At 33.9% G+C, this 20,655-nt stretch overlaps 1 protein-coding gene and 1 pseudogene across 2 annotated transcripts in view; one reads left to right on the forward strand and one right to left on the reverse strand.

Moving 5' to 3' along the window:
• HOOK1 (hook microtubule tethering protein 1) overlaps positions 1-20,655 on the forward strand; it is a 67,688-nt gene that overhangs the window by 38,587 nt on the left and 8,446 nt on the right. The window contains exons 10-19 of the mRNA XM_079943824.1: positions 1,731-1,871; positions 3,009-3,210; positions 4,023-4,133; positions 9,653-9,740; positions 9,828-9,888; positions 11,547-11,687; positions 13,498-13,591; positions 16,650-16,684; positions 17,234-17,316; positions 17,932-18,032. Coding sequence (XP_079799950.1) covers positions 1,731-1,871; positions 3,009-3,210; positions 4,023-4,133; positions 9,653-9,740; positions 9,828-9,888; positions 11,547-11,687; positions 13,498-13,591; positions 16,650-16,684; positions 17,234-17,316; positions 17,932-18,032 — 1,057 coding nt within the window. The remainder of the gene's footprint in view (positions 1-1,730; positions 1,872-3,008; positions 3,211-4,022; positions 4,134-9,652; positions 9,741-9,827; positions 9,889-11,546; positions 11,688-13,497; positions 13,592-16,649; positions 16,685-17,233; positions 17,317-17,931; positions 18,033-20,655) is intronic.
• On the reverse strand, positions 3,282-3,997 carry LOC307193586 (large ribosomal subunit protein eL43-like; annotated as a pseudogene). Its single transcript has 2 exons — positions 3,966-3,997; positions 3,282-3,869 (listed from the first exon to the last, which is right to left on the reverse strand). The product of its transcript is annotated as a large ribosomal subunit protein eL43-like (transcript).

Raw genomic sequence — 20,655 nt, forward strand, 5'->3', positions numbered from 1 at the left:
TTTCAAGGTATATGTTTATTTGATTTCAGTTTTGAATTTATTGGCATAAAGTTGTTCATAATATTCTATTTATTGTCCCTTTAGTGACTGTAGGAGCTGTAGTGGTATTTCCTTTTTCATTCCTGATACTGGTAATTTGTGTTTTCTCTCATTTTTCTTAGTCACTCTTGCTAGAGGTTCATCAATTTTATTAATCTTTTCAAACATCCTTTATTAACTTTCCATATTGTAAGTTTTAGAGCTCTGTTCTTTATTTATTTTACTTCCTTTGGATTTAATTTGCCCTTCTTTTTTTAGCCTCTTCAAGTTAGATGATTGATTTTAAGGCTTTCTTCATTTCTAAAATTAGCCTTTAAAGCTGTAAATTTTCCTCTAAGCACTGATTTAGCTGGGTCCCCAAAATTTGATTGATTGTGTTTCTATTATTATTCAGTTTGAAATATTTTCTAATTTCCCTCGTGATTTCTTCTTTGACTTGGGGATTATTTAGAAATGTGTTGTTTAATTTCTAAATATTTAAGGCTTTTCTACAGACTTCGTATCGTGACTGATTTCTAATTTAATTTCCTTGTGGTTAGAGAACATATTCCATGAGACTTCAATCTTTTAATATTTATAATACTTATTTTATTGCTCATCATATGTTGTATTGTGGTGAGTGTTCCATGTGTACTTGCAAAGAATGTGTGTTCTGTTTTTTTGACTGACTTGTATCATAAATATTAATTATATCAAACTCGTTAATAGTGTTATTCAGATCTTTTCTGTATTTTTACTGACATTTTTGTTTAGTTCTATCATTTATTGGGAGACTGATGTTAAAATTTTCGACAGTAATTATCGATTTGTGGATCTCTGATTCTGTTAGTTTTTGCTTTATCTATTTTAAAATTTTGTTTTTACTTATATATACCTTTATGATATGTCTTTCTGATAAATTGACCCTTTTATTATTATGAACTGTCTCTCTTTATCTTTGGTAATACTTTTTGTCTTTAAAATTTTTTTGATGTTAATATAACCACCCCAGCTTTCTTTGCTTACTGTTTGCATGGTACTTTTTTTCATCTTTTTACTTTTAATATATTGTGTCTTTATATTTAAAATATTTCTTGTAACTAAAATATATTTGAGCCTTGCTTTTTTTTATCCAGTCTGATAGTCTCTGCCTTTTTAATTGGTATGTTCAGTCCATTTGACTTTTATGTAATTTTTGACATGGCTGTATTTAGGTCTATCGATTTTCTATTTTTCATTTGTTATATCTAGTCTTGGGTTTATTTTCTTCCTTTTTTGCATTATTTTCAGTTGATCAAATAATTTTTTAATATTTTAATTACTGTATTGTCATTTTAGTTTTTGTTGTTCTAGGCTTTGAAGTATTTATTCTTTATCATAGTCTATACTTAGAGTTAATACTTTACTACTTTACACGCTATGTATATTTTTGGATAACTTTAATATATACATTTTCTCTTCATCTTTTGAAATTAAAATTCCTGTTTGAACTAGAAAACCAAGCTCAGTGTTTTAGAAGTAAAAATGAAAATTCTGAACATCTGTTGCTTCTCAGGTCTGTTTTAAAACCAACAGCTGAAAACTTTAGTTTTTCTTCTTTTGAATGCAGAATCCAAAAAAACATTTTAGAAGTAAGTTTTGCTAAGCTCATATCTCAGTAAGAAAACAAATAATGGAAATTACATTATAAATACTTGTTTTCTTTATGCAAGGCTCGAAGCTGCAAAAGATGATTACCGTGTTCACTGTGAAGAACTTGAAAAGCAATTAATTGAATTTCAACATAGGAATGATGAGTTGACTAGTCTTGCTGAGGAAACAAGAGCCCTGAAAGATGAAATAGATGTTCTTAGGTATGGCATGTCTAAATATAATTATGTCACTTCTAAGTTATTACTTAGTCATTTCAGTATTCCATATTTGAATCAGGGATTCTTAGAGTTTTCCCTATGTATCAAGTATTGATCAGTTTTTATCCAGCCTCCTAGTCTTTACTTCTTTTATGCTTGTTGATAGTTATGGACTGTTTAAGGATAACATTTGATTCTTGTTAGGACAGTTTCATAAACCTTTTTCTTATTTCTCATTTAAGAAAATGATACCTTTTTCTTAAAAATTTGTAAGCTGAGTTACTTTTAGATACATTTGGCTTGACTTTCTTGTGCTTACTAGTATATCTTGTGAAATTTTTGTGTAAGGAAATGCAGTCACAAACCACATTTTGACATTTGATAAAATATAGATAAGAATCCTAGCATTTATTTCAAGGTTATCTCAGGTTTGTCTTATAGTCTTTGACAATATAAAATTTATATTTAGTTTTTGCCTGTAAAATGTTACTGAAGCAAATAGTCTATCCACATGACTTTTATATTTTCTGTTAAATTTTTTTAATCAGCCATTTTCTTGCACAGTTTTTAATGTCCTTATTTTAAACGAAATCTTTATAACCATTAATTTGAACTTGCATGTGATATTGAAGTGGTTTGGTTTATTTATTTATTTTTGCTCTAGCCCAGTTGTCAGATAAGCACAACTCCAAAGGGAAGTGCTTTGCTAAACAAATTATAAGTTGAGTCAACTTCCTTAGTATATCAAATACTTAGAGCAGAACTACATTAAATATTATGCACAAAGCACAATTGGCCTGTAAGCTACAGAGCAGCTCAGAATTGTTCAATTATATTTAGAAAACCATTCTTTTTTTATACATTTTTCTGATATATAAAATAGTTTGATAATTCAGTTTGTCAAATTTGAAGCATTTTTATTTTGATGACTTTATAACGGAAGGGTTGAACTTTAGACAGTTTTAGGCCTGAGTCTGTCTCCAAAGTTCTCGCAAAGTTTATGATTTCTTTTCTCTGTCCCTCTCATTTTTTTTTAACCAATTGATAGTTCATTGGGAAGACTCATTTTACAGCCAGAATAACATTGTTATGTGTACTTACTAGTTTTTACACAGTAATGTTTAGTCTTTGTTATTATAGGGCTACCTCTGATAAAGCAAATAAACTGGAGTCAACAGTTGAGATATATCGTCAGAAGCTCCAAGATCTGAATGACCTTCGCAAGCAGGTGAAAACTTTACAGGAAACAAACATGATGTATATGCATAATACAGTCAGCCTAGAAGAAGAATTAAAGAAGGCAAATGCAGCACGTACACAATTAGAAACATACAAGAGACAGGTAAGAAAATATCTTGATTTTTTAAATCAGTAAAATTGAAAAGAGTTTAACTTTGAGTTGTCTAAGTCTTTTACATTTTTGTTGGCTTCTGAGCTTGTATATTTTTTGGACATTTTTATTGTTTTGTTAGTATTTCTGGTAACCAGTGATAAATGCCTAGAGAATGGAGTTATAGCCTAAAATATTCTCTTCTGCTGTTTATCAAACAACCTAGATAAACAGGGTAGAAGGCTGATATTTTTTTTTTGCTAAGTTATTATTTGTGTATTTTAAAACTTACGTTTATTCTTATCTACATGCCATTTCCACAAATTTTTTTTTTGTTATATAAATTAACCAATTTTTATAGGCTAGCAACATTTCAAATGGTGGTGCTTTACTGGGCCTTCAGTTCCTTCAGTCCTCTGATGGCAGACTTTACTGTGACAGCAGAAGTGGTATTGTAGGTCCAGGCACCACCAGCTACCGTTTTCATGCAGGAACCACAGTGCCAAATGCCCACAGCTCATCTCTTCATCTTGGTTTTGCCACAGAAGGAGCAAGTGTATTTGGCATGCTGGCTGATTTCAGTTTTCTTCACCATTTTCCTGAGGGAGGCACCATAATGGGTCCCGTATTTACCCACAATTCCAACCTTCTTGATGCATTTAGCCACGTTGCTGCAACCTAGGACCAAGCCCAGAGAGTCCACAAATATTTAGAATTAGACTATAATCTTAGTATAAATTTTATTTCCAGTTTCTCATTTATTGAACTCTGAAAAGCTATCAATATTATATACTCTCATTTTGTACTTTTGTTTCCGATAAAAGGTTCAGGATCTTCACGTTAAACTTTCCTCTGAAACCAAAAGGGCGGACACACTAGCATTTGAAATGAAGCGGCTTGAAGAAAAACACGAAGCTTTACTTAAGGAAAAAGAGGTAAACGTAAATATAATTGATATGTAATATGTATGTCTTGTTTTAGTTTTTAATACTGTCCTTGCTGTTTTAAGAATGGAAGTGATGTAATCCGTTCTGTCTTTCTCCAAATTGAAATTGGTGATATAAAAGAAAGTCTTGTAGACATTTTTTATGGGGTTTTGTAAGTTTCTTTCATATGGGAAGATGAAGTCACAGAGCCTAGGTCATGTCTCAGTGCATGTTTTCCAGCTCTAGACTGTCAGCTCCTTGAGAGCAAGGACCATAGATGCAATTTTTTAACAGCTTTATTAGGATATAATTTATATACCATAAATTTCAGCCATTTAAAAGGTATAGTTTAATGGTGTTTAGTGTATTCACAGGGTTGTGAAACCATTATCACAATCAAATTTTAGAATACTGTCATCACTGCAAAAAGAGACCGTGTGCCCATTAGCAGTTACCCTGCATTCTGGCCTCCCTTCCCTCAGCCTTAGCAATCATTAATCTACTTGCTGTCTCTATAGATTATATGAATATAATATATATATAATATACGAATATTATATATATGAATATATAATCATACACTTTGTGGGTTTTGTAACTGGATTCCTTCATTTAGCATAATGCTTTCAAGGTTCAACCATGTTGTAGTGTGTGTCAGTACTTCATTTTTATTGCTGAATAATAATCCATTGTATGGATATACCACATTTTATTTATCTGTTCATCAGTTTATGGACATTGGGTTGTTTCCACTTTTTGCCTATTAAATGAATAATGTGGTTATAAACATTTATGTACAAGTCTTTATGTGGACGTATGTTTTCTTTTTTTTTTTAATATTTATTTTTTGGCTGCGTTGGGTCTTAGTTGCAGCACGTGGGATCTTTCCTTGCAGCACGTGGGATCTTCATTGTAGCGCGTGGGCTTCTCTCTAGTTGTGGTGCGCAGGCTCCAAAGCACACAGGCTCTCTTGTTGTGGCACGCGGGCTTAGTTGTTGTGCGGCATGTGGGATCTTAGTTCCGCGACCAGGGATCGAACTGGCGTCTCCTACATTGCAAGACAGATTTTCAAGCACTGGACCACCAGGGAAGCCCCTTCATTTCTTGAGTATATACCTAGGAATGGTATTGCTGGATCATATGATAACTATGTTTAACTTTTTTAAGAACTACCAGACTTTTCTAAAGTGGATGAACCATTTTTCATTATCACCAGCAATTTGTAGATTCTAATTTCTCCACATCCTTGACTAAGTATATTAAATTTTAATTTTGGCTATCCTAGTGGGTATGAAGTAGTATAGCATTATGATTTTGATTTCCCTAATGACTAATGATATTGAACATCTTTGCATGTACTTATTGGCCATTTCTAATTATCTTTGAGAAATATCTCTTCAAATTATTTGCCCATGTTTTGTCATTTGCCTTTTTAATTTCAAGTTCTAAGAGTTCTTTATATATTCTGGATATAAGTCCCTTGTCAGATACATGATTTGCAAATATTTCCTCCCATTTTGTGGGTTGTCTTCTCACTTTTTTTTTTGATGGTATTTTTTTTGCAGCAGAGTAGTTTTTTTATTTGATGAAGTCAAGGTTATCTATTTTTTCTTTTGTTAGTTTTATGGTGGTGTTTCTATGAAACCATTGAATAACCCCTTAAGGTTATAAAGATTTATTCCTATGTTTTCTTTTAAGAGTTTTCTAGTTTTAACTCTTATATTTACTCTGTGATCAATTTTGAATTAATTTTTTATGTGGTGTGAGATAGGTTTCTAACTCTATTCTTTTGTGTGTGTATATTCAGTTGTCCCAGCACCATTTGTTGACAAGACTTGCCCCATTGAATTGTCTTGGTACCCTTGTTAAAAATCAATTGACCATGATACTGTAATGATGGATATACCTTTGTCAAAACTCATAAAAGTGAAACAGAAAGAATGAACCCTAATGTAAGCTATGTCCTTTAGTTAATAATAATATTATTATTATATTGGCTCATCATTTCTTACAGGTAACCACAATAATGAAAGATGTTAATAATAGGGAAAATTGGGGAATGGGGGGAGATGAGGGAATATATGGGAACTTTGTACTATCTGTTCAGTTTTTCTGCAAAAAAGTGTATTAATTTTTTTAAGTAAAAAAAAATCATTTGGCCATAAATATATGACTTTATTTCTCGGCTTTTCTTTGTCATTGATGTGTATGTCTAGCTTTATGCTAGTACCACACTGTCATGATTACTGGCGCTTTGTAGTAAGTTTTGAAATTGGAAAGTACGAGTTCTCCAACTTTGTTCTTCTTTTTAAAGCTATTGTTTTGGTTATTCTGGGTCCCTAGCATTTCATATGAATCTTAGGATCAGATTAGCAATTCCTGAAGAATAGCCAGTTTGAGATATTGATAGGGATTGCCTGAATTTGTTGATCAGTTTGGAAATCTGGCCACCTTAATAGCATTAACTTTCTGATCCATGACTGTAGGATAACATTCCATTTATTTAGGTCTTTAGCTTCTTTCAACAATGTTTTGTAGTTTTCCTTGTACAAGACTGCACCTTTTAAAGCTTTATTCATGAGTGTTTTATTCTTTTTGTTACCATTATAAATGAAATTATTTTTTCAGTTTCATGTTTGGATTTTTCAATGCTAATGTATAGAAATACAATTGATTTTTGAACACTGATCTTGTATTTTGCATCCTTGTTGGATTCACTTAGTATTTCTAATAGTTTTTAGTAGATTCTTTAGGATTTTCTATATAGAAGATCAGGACATCTGCAAATACAAGTAGTTTTACTTCTTCCTTCGCAATCTGGATGCCTTTTATTTCCTTTTCTTGTCGAATTGTTCTGGCTAGAACCTCCAGTACTTTGTTGAATAGAAATGGCAAGGGTGGATATCCTTCTCTTGTTTCTGATATTAGGGAGAAAGCATTCACTCTTTCATCATTATGTATGTTACTAGCTGTGGGTTTTGTTTGTAGATGCCCTCTATCAGGTTGAAGAAGTTTCATTTTATTCCTAGTTTGTTGCATGTTTTTATCCTGAAAGGTTTTTGGATTTTGTCATCTGCTTTTTCTGGGTCAGTGAGATGATGTGTGGTTTTTGTCTTTTATTGTATTAATGTGGTATATTACACTGATTTTTGATATTAAATCAGTTTGCATTCTTGAGGTAAATTCCACTTGGTCATAGGGTATAATCCTTTTTATATATTGCTAGATTCAATTTGCTAGTATTTTGTTGAGTGTTTTCCCATCTATATTATAAGAGATATTGGTTGGTAGTTCTCTTTTGATGTCATTGCCTGGTTTTGGTATCAAGATGATACCACACAGAATGAATTGAAAATTTTTTCCTGCTCTTTAGGTTTTAGCTCACTTGAAGTCTTTTATCTAGTGTGTCCACCCACTAGGGTCATCTTATTGACTTTTTCTGTTAACTGTTTGTCTTTTTTTTTCCTGCATTGGGACTGTCCTGTTTCTTTGCATGTTTCATACTTTTTTTGAAAATATGACCTTTAAAATAATATAATATTTCAACTCTGGAAATCCAGATTTTCCTTCAACCTCAGAGTTTGTTATTATTGCTGTTTTTTTTAGTGACTCTTTTGGACTAATTCTATAAAATCTTCTTTCTTTGTAATGTTCAACCACTGAATTCTCTGCTCAGTTACCATTGAGATCAGTTAATGATTAGTCAGATATTTCCATAGATGCCTTGAGCCAATAACTCTCCCAACCTTTGCCAAAGGACTCAGTGTGTATTTTGGAAAACGTCTTCAATTCTTAGGCAATTTCAAACTCTGCCTTTGCCTTTATTTCCTGTTTGCACAGGGCCTTAAGTTTATCCAGAGCTGAGACATTGGGGCCCTCTCAGGTCTTTTCTGGGCATGCACACAACTCTATATATAGCTGGCCTCCTGGATCTCCAGGGATATGTCAGAACTTTTCTAAGTCCTCTATGGATTTCTTGTTTCTCAGCTCTTCCTTGTAAGGTTTTGGCAAGGCTCTTGTTTGCCCTAACTGGCATCACAGCCTCCAGCAGCTATAGTGAAAACAATTGCTGATGATTGTTTTTGACAAATCAGTCAATGAAAAGTATGACTGGGGCTTCTCCAGAGTGCTTCTAGACAGACCAGATAGTGACAGTTCTCTAAGCATGGGGCTTTTTTAGGAGGAGTTTCATATCCAGTCTGACCATTCTGGTGGTGGCTAAGCTGCTGTTTTTCAAAGCCATAGAAATTGAGAGGGAATTCTCTGGTGGTACAGTGGTTAAGACTCAGTACTTTCACTGCCGTGGGCCTGAGTTCAGTCCCTCGTCGGGGAACTAAGCCGTGTGGTGCGGCCAAAACAAAAAACAGGAACAAAGCTACAAAGATTGAAAGTCTGCTGGTTTTCAAGGCTACTCCAGAGTTGGGGAGAGGGTGATAGTAGTAAGAATAGTTAGAAGAACAAAAAGCTCCCTGTTCTGAGATTTAGCAGAGTTTCTTTAACAAGTGCTCCTCAGATCATGGCCGACCCTTGGTTAATTTTCAGAGTTCTGGAAAAGTTGATTTTGACAAATTAGCTAGTGTTTGAATTGCATTTATGAAGGAACAGATTTATAGGGGTCCTCATGCCTGACTGTAGTTATAGTTTATAGTGTTCATGTTCAGAGATTCCTACGGCATCTGTGCACTCTGGCCTAAGGACCCTTGGAGTCAGGACCCTTGGACCCTAACCAATTTACTGTTAGGTTGATTTGAACCACATAATGGACTAAGTAGAGTTTTGTTTACTGATTTGAAATATAACATTTAAAATATGATTTTATGTTAAAGTACTTTTCAAGTTCCGGGAAAATCATTTAAACATGAGCCTTTTGTACAGAGTGTAGAAATTTGTCATTGGCTGTCAGCGGTAAAATAAAATAGCCAATGATATGAAGTCCTAGCATGCTATCCCTAGGAAATAATGTTTTTCCACAAATTCATACTTCCAGTATGCTACTTAGAGTAATAGAAGGAAATAACAAGTCTCCAGCATCTCTTACACACCAGACTATAGTCTAGATATTAGACAAACTTTATCTCATTCGCTACTCAGAACACCTTTGCAGGGGCTTATGAATCAGTATTCTCATTTTGATGATAAAGATCTAAAGCCAAAGAATCAATAACTTGCCTTAGATAGTATAGCTGGAAATAGTGAAACTGAATTCGGGGCATGATCTATTTGCCTCCAAAGTCCATGTACTTTTATTACTCTACAGTTGCATATTTGTGCTCTGTTGCATAATTACATTCATTTGGTTCAAAGATAAACTATCTAATGGGGAAAATCACAAGCTTTGTGTTGTATAAAGTCTATTATTTATGTGATTTATACAAGAGAAATTACCCCTTAGCACTAAAACTAAAACATTGTCATTTTTAATTAAGGAACAATTATCAAATTAAATTAAGATAAATTATTCTAAGCATAAATTAAATTGCCTGTGGGCAGAAGTAAATATTTTGCTTATATAAACAATTCTTTTTTAGAGACTAATAGAACAGCTTGATACTCTGAAAGAAACAAATGAAGAGCTTCGATGTTCACAAGTACAACAGGATCACCTAAACCAAACAGGTGAATTTTGTTGCATTTAGAAAAGGTTTTGTTAATGGTAGATATACTGAAATGTTAATCTATTTTTTTGTTGCTGATGTTGTTTAGATGCATCTGCTACAAAAAGCTATGAGAATCTTGCTGCTGAGATTATGCCAGTGGAATATAGGTAAACTTGTTTTTATTAATTGATAACCCATACTTAATATTAGAAACGTGATTTCTTCTTCCTTTTGTAAATTTCTAAGCCTTTAACATTTTCCATTTTACGAGTCATAGGGCTTGAAAATTACTTTGTCTCATGCTTATGCTTTCTAAATCAGATTGTTATTGCTACTATGGAAGCTTAAAAATTTACCAGAAATAAAATTTCACTTACTAGCTGAATAACATATTCTAGTTTATATAATACAGCCTTTATTGTGTTTAACTTATTTTTTTATCCTTAATCTCTTTGATAATACTTCAAAATGACAGCTATTGAGTGGACAGGAATTTCCTCTTTTAAACACTAAGGAAAACCTTTTTAATACTTGGCATTCAGATCCACACTGGTGAAAAAAATAGGAGAGGAGCTGTCAATTGCAGGAGGATTAAGCTGGAGTTAAACAAAATACAAATTTTAGAGGTTCCTCTTGACCTAACTTTAATTTTGGTATTTTACTGCTATGTTTACTTCTAGGTATTTGACTAATCTGGTATAAAATTTTCTTTTCCTTTTTTGTGGCAACAGTTTTATTTGTTAATTACTTCTAATTCTACTCTTTATTTAAACAGCTTTATTGAGATATAATTCACCCGTTTACAAATATACAGTTCAGTGGTTTTTAGTGTAATCACAGAGTTGTATAACCATCATCACTATCTAGTTTTAGAACATTTTCATCCTCCACAAAAGATACCCGGCACCTCTTAGCAGCCATTCCCCATTCCTGCCTCCCCTCCATCGCCAGCTCCAGGCAACCAGTAATCTACTCTGTCTCTATGGATTTGCTTGTTGTGGACATTTCATATACATGGAATCATACAATATGCGTGTATGATTGTGTATGAGTGAATTCTTTCACTTTGCATAATGTTTATAAAGTTGTTGATTTTCAATTTGTTCAGCTTTTTGCTGTTAAGATAGAGCTCCTTACATGCTGGGCTGGAAACTAACTTGCACTTTTTAGTTAGTAATATCCAGTGATATTAATCATTTAAAAATAGCCATTTTTTAAAGTGATGGTGCTGGCATTCAGAAGAACAAATATTGTGATTAATTAAAATTAGTTGCTTTTGGGGAATGGAATTTAGGAGGGCAGCAGGTAGGAAGCATTACTTTTTAATTTAATACCATTCCTATCATTTGCATTTTTAAAAACATGTATGTAAACCTTTAATAAAAATTTTTTCTAAAAACAAAAAGTCTAGAGACACTCATATGACTGTCATTATCATAAGAGTATACTTAAAAATTTAAAGCAAACTGTAGTTTCTTAAATCTGCTTTTTATTTATATGTTTTCTAAGGATATGCTATATATTACCTTTAGTGTGAATAGTTTCTAAATTATCAAAGTAAAATAATTCATATCATGTCTTAGGGATTTACATAATAAACATTTATTGACGTATAATCTTATACCTGTACCTTTAAAAACTTACCATTTGTTTTTTTGAGACATAGTACTACAATGCACAGTTTTTTCTTAAGAACTTTCAGAAGCTTTGGTAACGTTTCAAAATGACAGCTAGCGAGTGGACAGGAATTTTCTTTTTTACAAAGCAAAGAATTTAAAAAACTCTTATACTTAAAAAATTGTTTTTAATTGCTTTTTAACATCAGGGAGGTGTTTATTCGACTGCAACATGAAAATAAGATGCTTCGATTACAGCAGGAAGGTACTGAGAATGAACGTATTGAAGAACTTCAGGAACAGCTGGAACAGAAGCACCGCAAGATGAATGAATTGGAAACTGAGCAGAGGTGACTGACACACTCCTTCATAATTGATAGTCATAGCGATTTAATTACCTAACCACAGAATCTTGATTCGCAGAAGTGGAAGATATTGTAGTTCCAATAATTAGGATTTGCACAAGTTTCGATTTTTGTTTTTTCATCTCACTACCCACTATTTTTAGCAGACTTTGTTAAAGCAAGTTGCTTATTCTTGAATTTCATTTAGATGTCTTCACAAATGACAAAAAATTAACAGATGAATAAATGACAATCTGGTTTTCAGCTGGAGTCTTGTGCATAGATGGTATGTAGATTGTGGAGTCAAATTTGAATTCCACCTCTACTTAAACTGGGCAAGTTACTTAAATTCACACTTAGTGTCCTCAGCTATTAATTGGAGATGACACCTATTTGCAGGTTCTTATGAAGATTACAGATAATGTGTTTAAAGCAAGTGGTGTACTTATCTGATATCAATGAGGTGTTCAAAAATTATAATGTTTAAAAAAAATAACGTTTATATGGTGCTTACTAGTGCCAGGCACTTTTCTAAGCACTTTTTAATATTAACTCAGTAAATTCTCACAATAAGTCTATGAAGTAGTAACTATAATTATCTCTTTTTTTATGGACAAGGAAGCTGAGGTGCAAGGTGTAACTTGCCCAAAGTTACACAGCTAGTAAGTTCTGGATCCTGCGTTTGAACCCTCTGTCAACCTGACTTCAGAGTCTGTGCTCTTTAACCACTTTGCTAACCTGCCTCTTATAATAGCATACTGACAATGAAGGTATTTGGATTTATCTGACCTACCTTTATTGGATCTTAGAGACCACCAGGAATTTTAAAGACACTTGAACCTTGTCTCTCAACTTGTATGTATACTATTACATCAACTGCAGTTAAAAGAAAAATAACGTTTTAGCTTTCTGAAGAGACCATTAAATATTGCTGTTTTATATGGTTCAATATCAGCACTGGAGATCCTAAGTTTCAGCTGTTAATATAGGAAGATAGACATGTGAATAGATAATTATTATGTGATAACTGTAATATTGGAAAAATGGAGTGTCATGATGGGCAGGTGTGTTGTGTCATATATATATGAAGAGAGAAAGTCAGACAGATAGTAACTCTCTCTCTCTTGCTGATAACTTCAATGGCAGTAATGATTAAGCAGGGTTTTTTGTTTTTTTGTTTTTTTGACTGGAGTATAACTGCTTTACAGTGTTGTGTTAGTTTCTGCTGTACAACAAAGTGAATCAGCTATACGTATACATACATCCCCTCCCTCTTAGACCTCCCTTCCACCCCACCCCCATCCCATCCATCTTTAATGAGATTTTGCCAAGTTAAAAAGCTGCAGTAGTTGCTAGTGCCAATCTCTTTAGTTGAAATAAAAGTCATGAAGAAATGGTTGGAAAATGGTGGCCTTCCTCTTCTCCCAACACCCTGTGAAATCTGAAACAAGAAATGGAAACCTAATTTCCATTCATTAAAAATACAACTGAAGGAAAACTGAGCTAGTTTTCTGATTTTTATACCAGTGAGTACAGTGCAGAAACGTTATGATTTGCCACTGACTCATTAAGAACCTTAAATTTTTAAATGTGGGCATGTATGCTTTCAGGATAAAAATGTCTTTTTTTAAAGAATATTTCCTTGAAAGTAGGCTACTATACCATATATTATACCTAGCCACAGATAATTGTTCAGCTTTGGTTATTGCTATTAAATGTATACATTATGAGTTAAATTGCATAAATGCACCTTTATAGATCCTTAACTACTTTGACTTTCAGTACAAATAAACACGTGTGATTCATCTTATAATAGGCTGAGCAAAGAACAAATTCGAGAATTGCAGCAGCAGATTGAGGACCTCCAGAAGTCTCTGCAAGAACAAGGCTCCAAGTCTGAAGGAGAAAGTGTAAGTAACTTAAAAGTTATGATAATTCTGTTGTGTATGGACTCTCTGTAATAGGTCCTGATGTCCAAATTAATCTTGTACTTGCAAGTGCTACCCTTATCATTGGGGGTGCCCTTAAATACCGTATATATATGCATAACAGATGCAGTGATTTTGCCAACTTGAAGCCTATAAATTGATCATATGGATTGGAAGGTGATTTCTATCTGTCCTACTTCAATAGCTACCCTTAAGTTCATGGTAATTCCTGATTGGGAGCATGCTACAATTGAGGCCTTCACAGTTTTGCTGGGATCCCAACAGGACTGGCCTGAGAAAACCCTAGTGAGAGTAATCTGCAGTCAGAATAGAGGAAAAGAGAGAATGAGAAAATGATTTCTAGCAAAAGAACATTCAAGAAGTAGGTCACATCAACCTCCAAAGGACAGAAATCTTAAAGCAGTCTTGAAGTACATCACCCCTTATTTCTTCCCTCCTTTCATACAGACTCATGGCCTTGCCATTTCTCATGGTTTTTGATGGCAAACAATTGTGAGGGCAGCGGTAAGAGGACTTAAAAAAGATCAAACAGCCTAAGTCTGAATAGAACTAGCGATGTTTATATAGTTCAATCTCTATATACTGAGAGGAGAAGAAGTAATAATTGAGGGAGGAATGTATTTAACTAAAACAACAACAAAAAGATAGGGCTGATGTCATACTTGACACATTGGACCTGTCTTCAAGATCACACAAGTATTACAGCAAATATTTTCCTTTGTTTCCATTGGGAAGTGTGACAGAAACCGAATATCTGCCCTTGATTCTTTTGCACTTGCCATCCTATCTTCATGCTTTTCAGTATAGACTAAATCCTTCCTTAATCTAGTGTCCCTTGTACTTCTTTTATAGCCTAGCATTTAAGCTAAAATTAGGACTCAGGGCCATATTCTTGTTAATATCCCTTGTAAGAAGGTGTGTTTCTGTTGTGTTAGCAACCTGTGTAGCTCATTCTCAGTCTGGACTTGCAACTAGCAAACTTACAGAACGAGAGCAAAGCACAGGTGGGCTGGCCCACAGACCATTCTTTCCTCTTCTTTTCTGCCACAGCTTGCATCTCAAACAGTCCCCCAAGAGAATTATTTGATGAAAGTTTGGCATTTGGAAAATATAAATAGACTTTGTAAAATAGTATGGATGAGCAGAGATTTTTTTGAACTAATATATGAGAGAGAAAATGAACAACATTGAAATGGGAGTTGGATCCATAAACTCAAATTGAAGAACTGCTTTCTTCACAAAGACTTCAAAATACTAAATGGGCTTTGTGCCAATAGCTCCTCAGTGGGCTATGCTATTGGGAGTCTAGGAAGCAAAATGAAGGACAAAATGTTCATTTCAACAAAAAGCCCTTTTTGTTGACTATAACATACATACAAAAAAGTATGTTGTGTATGTGCATTGTGTATGTGTGTGTGTGCATATTTCCTAGCTCTGCTCATGGAAGAGGCTTAGAAACAATGATCCCAATAAGCATGCTTGAAACTGAGCGGGACGCTGTAGAGCCCTCCCAGGTACAAAAGTCTTTCTCTGTCTCCCATTTCATGTTTTAAGGAAAAAGGCTTTGGCCTCCTAGACCTTACCTGAGTTCTAAAGGGCAGATTCAAACAGTTACTAATTAGGGAAGGGAGGGAATGCAGAAACAGAGGAGGAGCGGTCAGGAAACAACAGTGCAGATGAAGGATGGTCCTGGTTCCTCCTCAAAGGATATACATAACAATATATCTCTGAGTTCTTCTACAGGAAGTAAGATCCCCACCCAGGTGGAGGATGGTAACTTCAGGCTGAGCACATGATTTCTAGAGCACTGCCCTGTTACCTCACCACCAACCAATCAGAGAAAGGTCATGCACCCTGTAGCCCTCCCTCAAAATTTTGCCTATAAAAACTCTTCCCTGAAAACCATCAGGGAGTTCAGGCTTTTTGAGCATAGGCTGCCCATTCTCCTTGCTTGGCCCTTCCATAAAACTTTTTCTGTTCCAAAAAAAAAAAGATAGGGCTAGATGTGTGTTAGATATTGATTGGATAGAATGTTAGGTAACTATACTTGTATTGATGAGGGAGAGTAAATAAAGAGATGAAAAGGAAGATTGAAAGGGTTGAGTTTTCTTTCTGTCTTTTATACGCTTTATATGATTTTCTCTTTTTTCCCTGGGGGCTTGGAAAATAGAAATCATCTCATGCATGGCAGCATCTCATATGTGCATATATACAGTATTGTAACCTCTCTAATACAAATTTTTTTAAGCCACATTAAAAAATATTTTTAAATGGGATCATTTTGGGGTAGTACATTTTGGATTGCAGTGTTTTAAGGATTTTAAATTTATCTTTTTAAAAAAATTTATTGGTGTCCAAATTACATTTTAGATTATATATTTTAAACTCTTCAAACTATTTGGTAGATGATACAGAACTAGTATTGCAATCTAAATTCCTTTTTGCAATCTAATTCCTAAATTCCTAAGTTCTTTTAAAGAGGAAATTTTGTGTTTTAAATTTTATTTTTTAACAAAATCCAATTGCTTCATTTTGATGTTAATATTGAAAGTGCTTGCATTTATAATGATAAAGTTTTATTATAGAGATAATTTTTGTTCATTAAGTCTATTCTTTAGTGAAGGTCTAAAATCCTAAAATTTGTGTTTTAGATGGATGATTCTTTAGGAGTTTAAATGTTTGATACTCCTCAATATATCACATTCAGCTTGCATTTGCTATTTTCCTTTGAGTTCAAATTTTATTTTCATTGTATTCAAAAATATGAAGTATTTTTCTTTCTGCTATTATACTTACTCTTCCTAATTTAATTTCCTATTCTCTTTCTCTTTCTTCTTTGAAGTAAGAATATACCTAAAATTTCCTGTTTTTAAAAGTATGTTATTAGAAATACAAATTTTTAAAACATTTATAATTTTATATAGTATCCCTTCAAAAGGAGGTAAAGAGATTTCAATGTCTGGAAAACTTACCTTTGTCACAATAGTTATCTTACAGCAACTTTTTCTAATTTTTATAGTCCAGCAAACTAAAGCAGAAGTTGGAAGCTCATATGTAAGTAAAACTGATTTTCATTTCAAATATGAGAGGGGAAGGGTTTTAAAAGCTTCTGAAGTTATTAATATCCTTTTCTGATTTTGTTTATTAAAAGTAAAAACGCTGATGCCAATTCAGTGTTCACCACTGCTATCAAAAGTGAAAAGAAGAACATGGTAAAAGGGTCAGCCTACCTGCTCATGATCCCAAACTCCTACATTTTTTTATCGCTAATGTCGTTTGAAGAGTTTATAAAGCAGACAACTGTCAGAACTAGATTATGTGGAAGTGTGGGATGTTTAACCTATAAAATATTTAACTTTCTTAGGAAGCAAGGGTGGCCAGGGGAAAACTGTAAAATTTTTGGCACCCACCATGTGTCAGGCAGTTTACATCCTCATAACCAACCCCTAGAATATTTGGCAGGTATTATTCCCATTTCACAGATGAAGAAACTGAGGATCAGAAAGTGACTTTCCCACAGTCCACAAATGTTATGTGGCAGAAACCAGTTTTCATTCTTAGGTCTGTTTGGCTCCAAAGCTCCATGCTCTTTCCACTACTTAGGGAAAAACTAACGGAGGTCCATGAAGAATTACAGAAGAAACAAGAGCTCATTGAAGACCTCCAGCCAGATGTAAACCAGAATGGTAGGTATTTGTAAAAATCTGGATCAGACTTTATGTAAAGACTTGACTTTTTTAGTTGAAGGATGCAAGAACTGTGTATATAAGTCTTCAGGCAAGGCAGATACGTACATTGCAAATAAGAATCATAATAATTTTTAGTGATTTAAGTAATTAATAAATGATCATATCCTAAAGCAAAAAAAGGTAAATCTAATAAAATGACCTGATATATAGGAGTATCAAACATTGTAAAATATAATAAAATTAATACTATGGAAGTGTAAATAAAATAATTTATAATCAGATTAAAATGAACTTCAAACATGTAGAAAGAATGCTTTATTTTGTGATGGTTGTGCTTACATTGTAAGGTGTATTTGCTCAATGAAATACTTGATAGAAGGGAGAAAAATAACTCAGTAAAGCAGATTAGAGATATTTTTTAAGAAAAAATAATACAAAATGATCAGGGATGTATTGGGTGTAGTTCAAAAGTTTTAGATAAGAATTGACTACAAAGAAGAAATGAAATGTTTCTCTTCTAAGTTCTCATTATCAGTCTTTAGAAAATATATATTTTTTTATGTGAGGAGGGAGTACTTTAAATTGCTCGTTTCATTTTCTTTTCAATAACAGTACAAAAGATCAACGAACTTGAAGCTGCTCTTCAGAAGAAAGATGAAGATATGAAAGCAATGGAGGAAAGATACAAAATGTACTTAGAGAAAGCAAGAAATGTGAGTGGCTTACCTTTCAGGGTTTTAGTCTTTGTGAGTTGGGTTCTAATTGGGCCTATCCCACCTCTTCTTGGATCTATGTCACATCGCTTTGCTCCCCACTACCCTGCCTTGCCAGTCAGGTTCCTGGTGCGTCTCCACCTCAGTCCTCATGTTCTTTCCCTCTCACTCATCAGCATCAGAAAATACTACGCATGGCTTCATAGGGACAGTTAAATATTGATTGTAGTGACCTCATATAGAGAAAATGACTACTGTAAGGTATGTAATCTTTAGCTCTTACAGTGAACATTTGCCTTTGTGAAAATTGAGCTTTGCAAACTTGTTTAAATTGTTTTAGCATTAAGTCTGTATTAGACAGTTAATGTTCTAAATGTTCACCAAACTTGTTTAAATTGTTTTAGCATTAAGTCTGTATTAGACAGTTAATGTCTAAATGTTCACCAGACTAATTATTCTTTTCCTTATTTCATACTTTTTCTTAAATATCTGTAAGTACTGTTCTCATAAAATCTTTTATTTCCATGAATATATTTTCCTAATTAACTGTAAGTATTCTCAAAGAATGTTAATGTGCCCTTTTTTAGTTACTGAATAAAAGAAGAGAATTTTATGACAGAGCCTTAAAATACTAACATGTCTTCCCTTATGTTTAAGTTTTTTATTTATTAAGGTGTAAATAGTACCTGCAGCAACAGGTACGCCCCAAGATCTCAAGGCTTAGCAAGATAGAAGTTCCCTTCTTTTCTTTTTATTTATTTATTTATTTTTTTGCGGCACGCGGGCCTCTCACTGCTGTGGCCTCTCCCGTTGCGGACGGAGCACAGGCTCTGGACCCGCAGGCTAGCGGCCATGGCTCATGGGCCCAGCCGCTCCGCAGCATGTGGGATCTTCCCGGACCGGGGCACGAACCCGTATCCCCTGCATCGTCAGGTGGACTTTCAACCACTGCGCCACCAGGGAAGCCCAGAAGTTCCCTTCTTGATCACATGAAGTTCAGTCGTCAGTGTGGGAGGGGCCGTACTCTATGCAGTCATTCAGAGCCCCCAGCTGACGAAGGGTCAGCCTTCTTCACTAAGGGGTTCTCAGATTCACTCGACATTGTCCAGCTACAGAGGAGGGAAGACAAGCCAAGATCGTGTGGGACATATGTAATGGATCAGGCGTAAATCTCTTCCCTTGCATTTCATTGGGCAGAACTCAGGCAGGTGGCTGCACCCAACTTCAGGAGGCCGACTTACTAAACATCCGGGCAGTCTGCCACAGTTCAGTGTCTCTGTTACAAATGTGTAAATGCTTTCAGTAGAAAATTTATTGAAAGGTTCCCAGAGACAACTGCTGTTAACAGTGCATTTTTTTCAGTGCCTATTATCTCTGTGATTGTTTACCATAACACACCCACACACCCAATTTGTATGATCGTATCATGTATGATTTTGATCGTGTGATTTGTATTTTTAAACTTAATGTCCTCATGTTATATAAATATAGCTTCATATTTATCAAGCACCTGTCATGGTAAGCACTGGGAATACAGCAGCAAACAATACACTCGTGTATGGAGCAGACTGCAAAATTAAAGAGTTAGCTACATAATATTCTTTCAGTTGAGTAGATATATCATTGTTTACTTAGTCAACATCCTATTGTTGGAAATAGTTTGTTTCCATGTCTTTTTTGCTCCTAGAAATAAGGCTACGGGAAACATATTTATACAGAAAGTTTCCCCTTATTTTGGTTTATTATGTTAACCTTGTTCCTAGGTTAATGCATCAAAGTTATTGGGTCAAAGGATAAGAACATTTTTAAGATGCTTAACATGTATTTCTACATGATATTCTAAAAGTATTATAACTAATTGGACAAAGCAATGACAATGAATACTGTATTCTTGCCATCATCAAATATTATCATTTAAAAAATAGTTGCTTTCTTGGTAAACATGATTTCATTTTTTACCCTTACACTATTTCAGGGGAGAGGTTAAAATAGTAACATATGTACATGATAGAAAGCTCAGAAAATATAGAAAAGTCACAACCATACTTTCTATCACTTAGAGGCAACCAATTTTTATGTGTTCTTTGTAATTATGATTTAAAAACTAATGTGTCTGCTTTTACAATGTGTACTTCATAAGGGGAGGTACTTCGTAAGAGTCAGTTGCCCTGACTCTGGCAAACTGCTGCAGCCCCATCTGCCACAGTGCCTGCCACGTTTAGCAGTGAATCGTTTTGAATGAACCACAGTAATGTTTAGGGATATTACTTTCTACTCTTTTTTCTTTACCTCTATAAACATAGATGAAATTTTCTTGTCATTAAATTTTAAATCTTTTAAAATAGATTTGTAATTAGGTGATACAGATGACCTTATTATTGGAAACTTGTTTTGCTTGTATTTATACCTAATATTTCTGAGTTGATTTGCTACCATACTGCTGACTACATAGTTTAGTTCAGTCTCTGAACAACATTCTGATCAAACTTTGTTTTTGCTCACATTTGGTAATTTACATGGATATGATTGAATACTCTAGAATTTGCAGACAAAATCATCAATGTCTATTATATTTATCTTATATATTGAATTACATCTAACTAGATAATGGTAGTAAAAGATT

The sequence above is a fragment of the Stenella coeruleoalba genome (assembly GCF_951394435.1).
Source record: "Stenella coeruleoalba genome assembly, chromosome: 1".
In the NCBI taxonomy this organism is placed as follows: domain Eukaryota; kingdom Metazoa; phylum Chordata; class Mammalia; order Artiodactyla; family Delphinidae; genus Stenella; species Stenella coeruleoalba.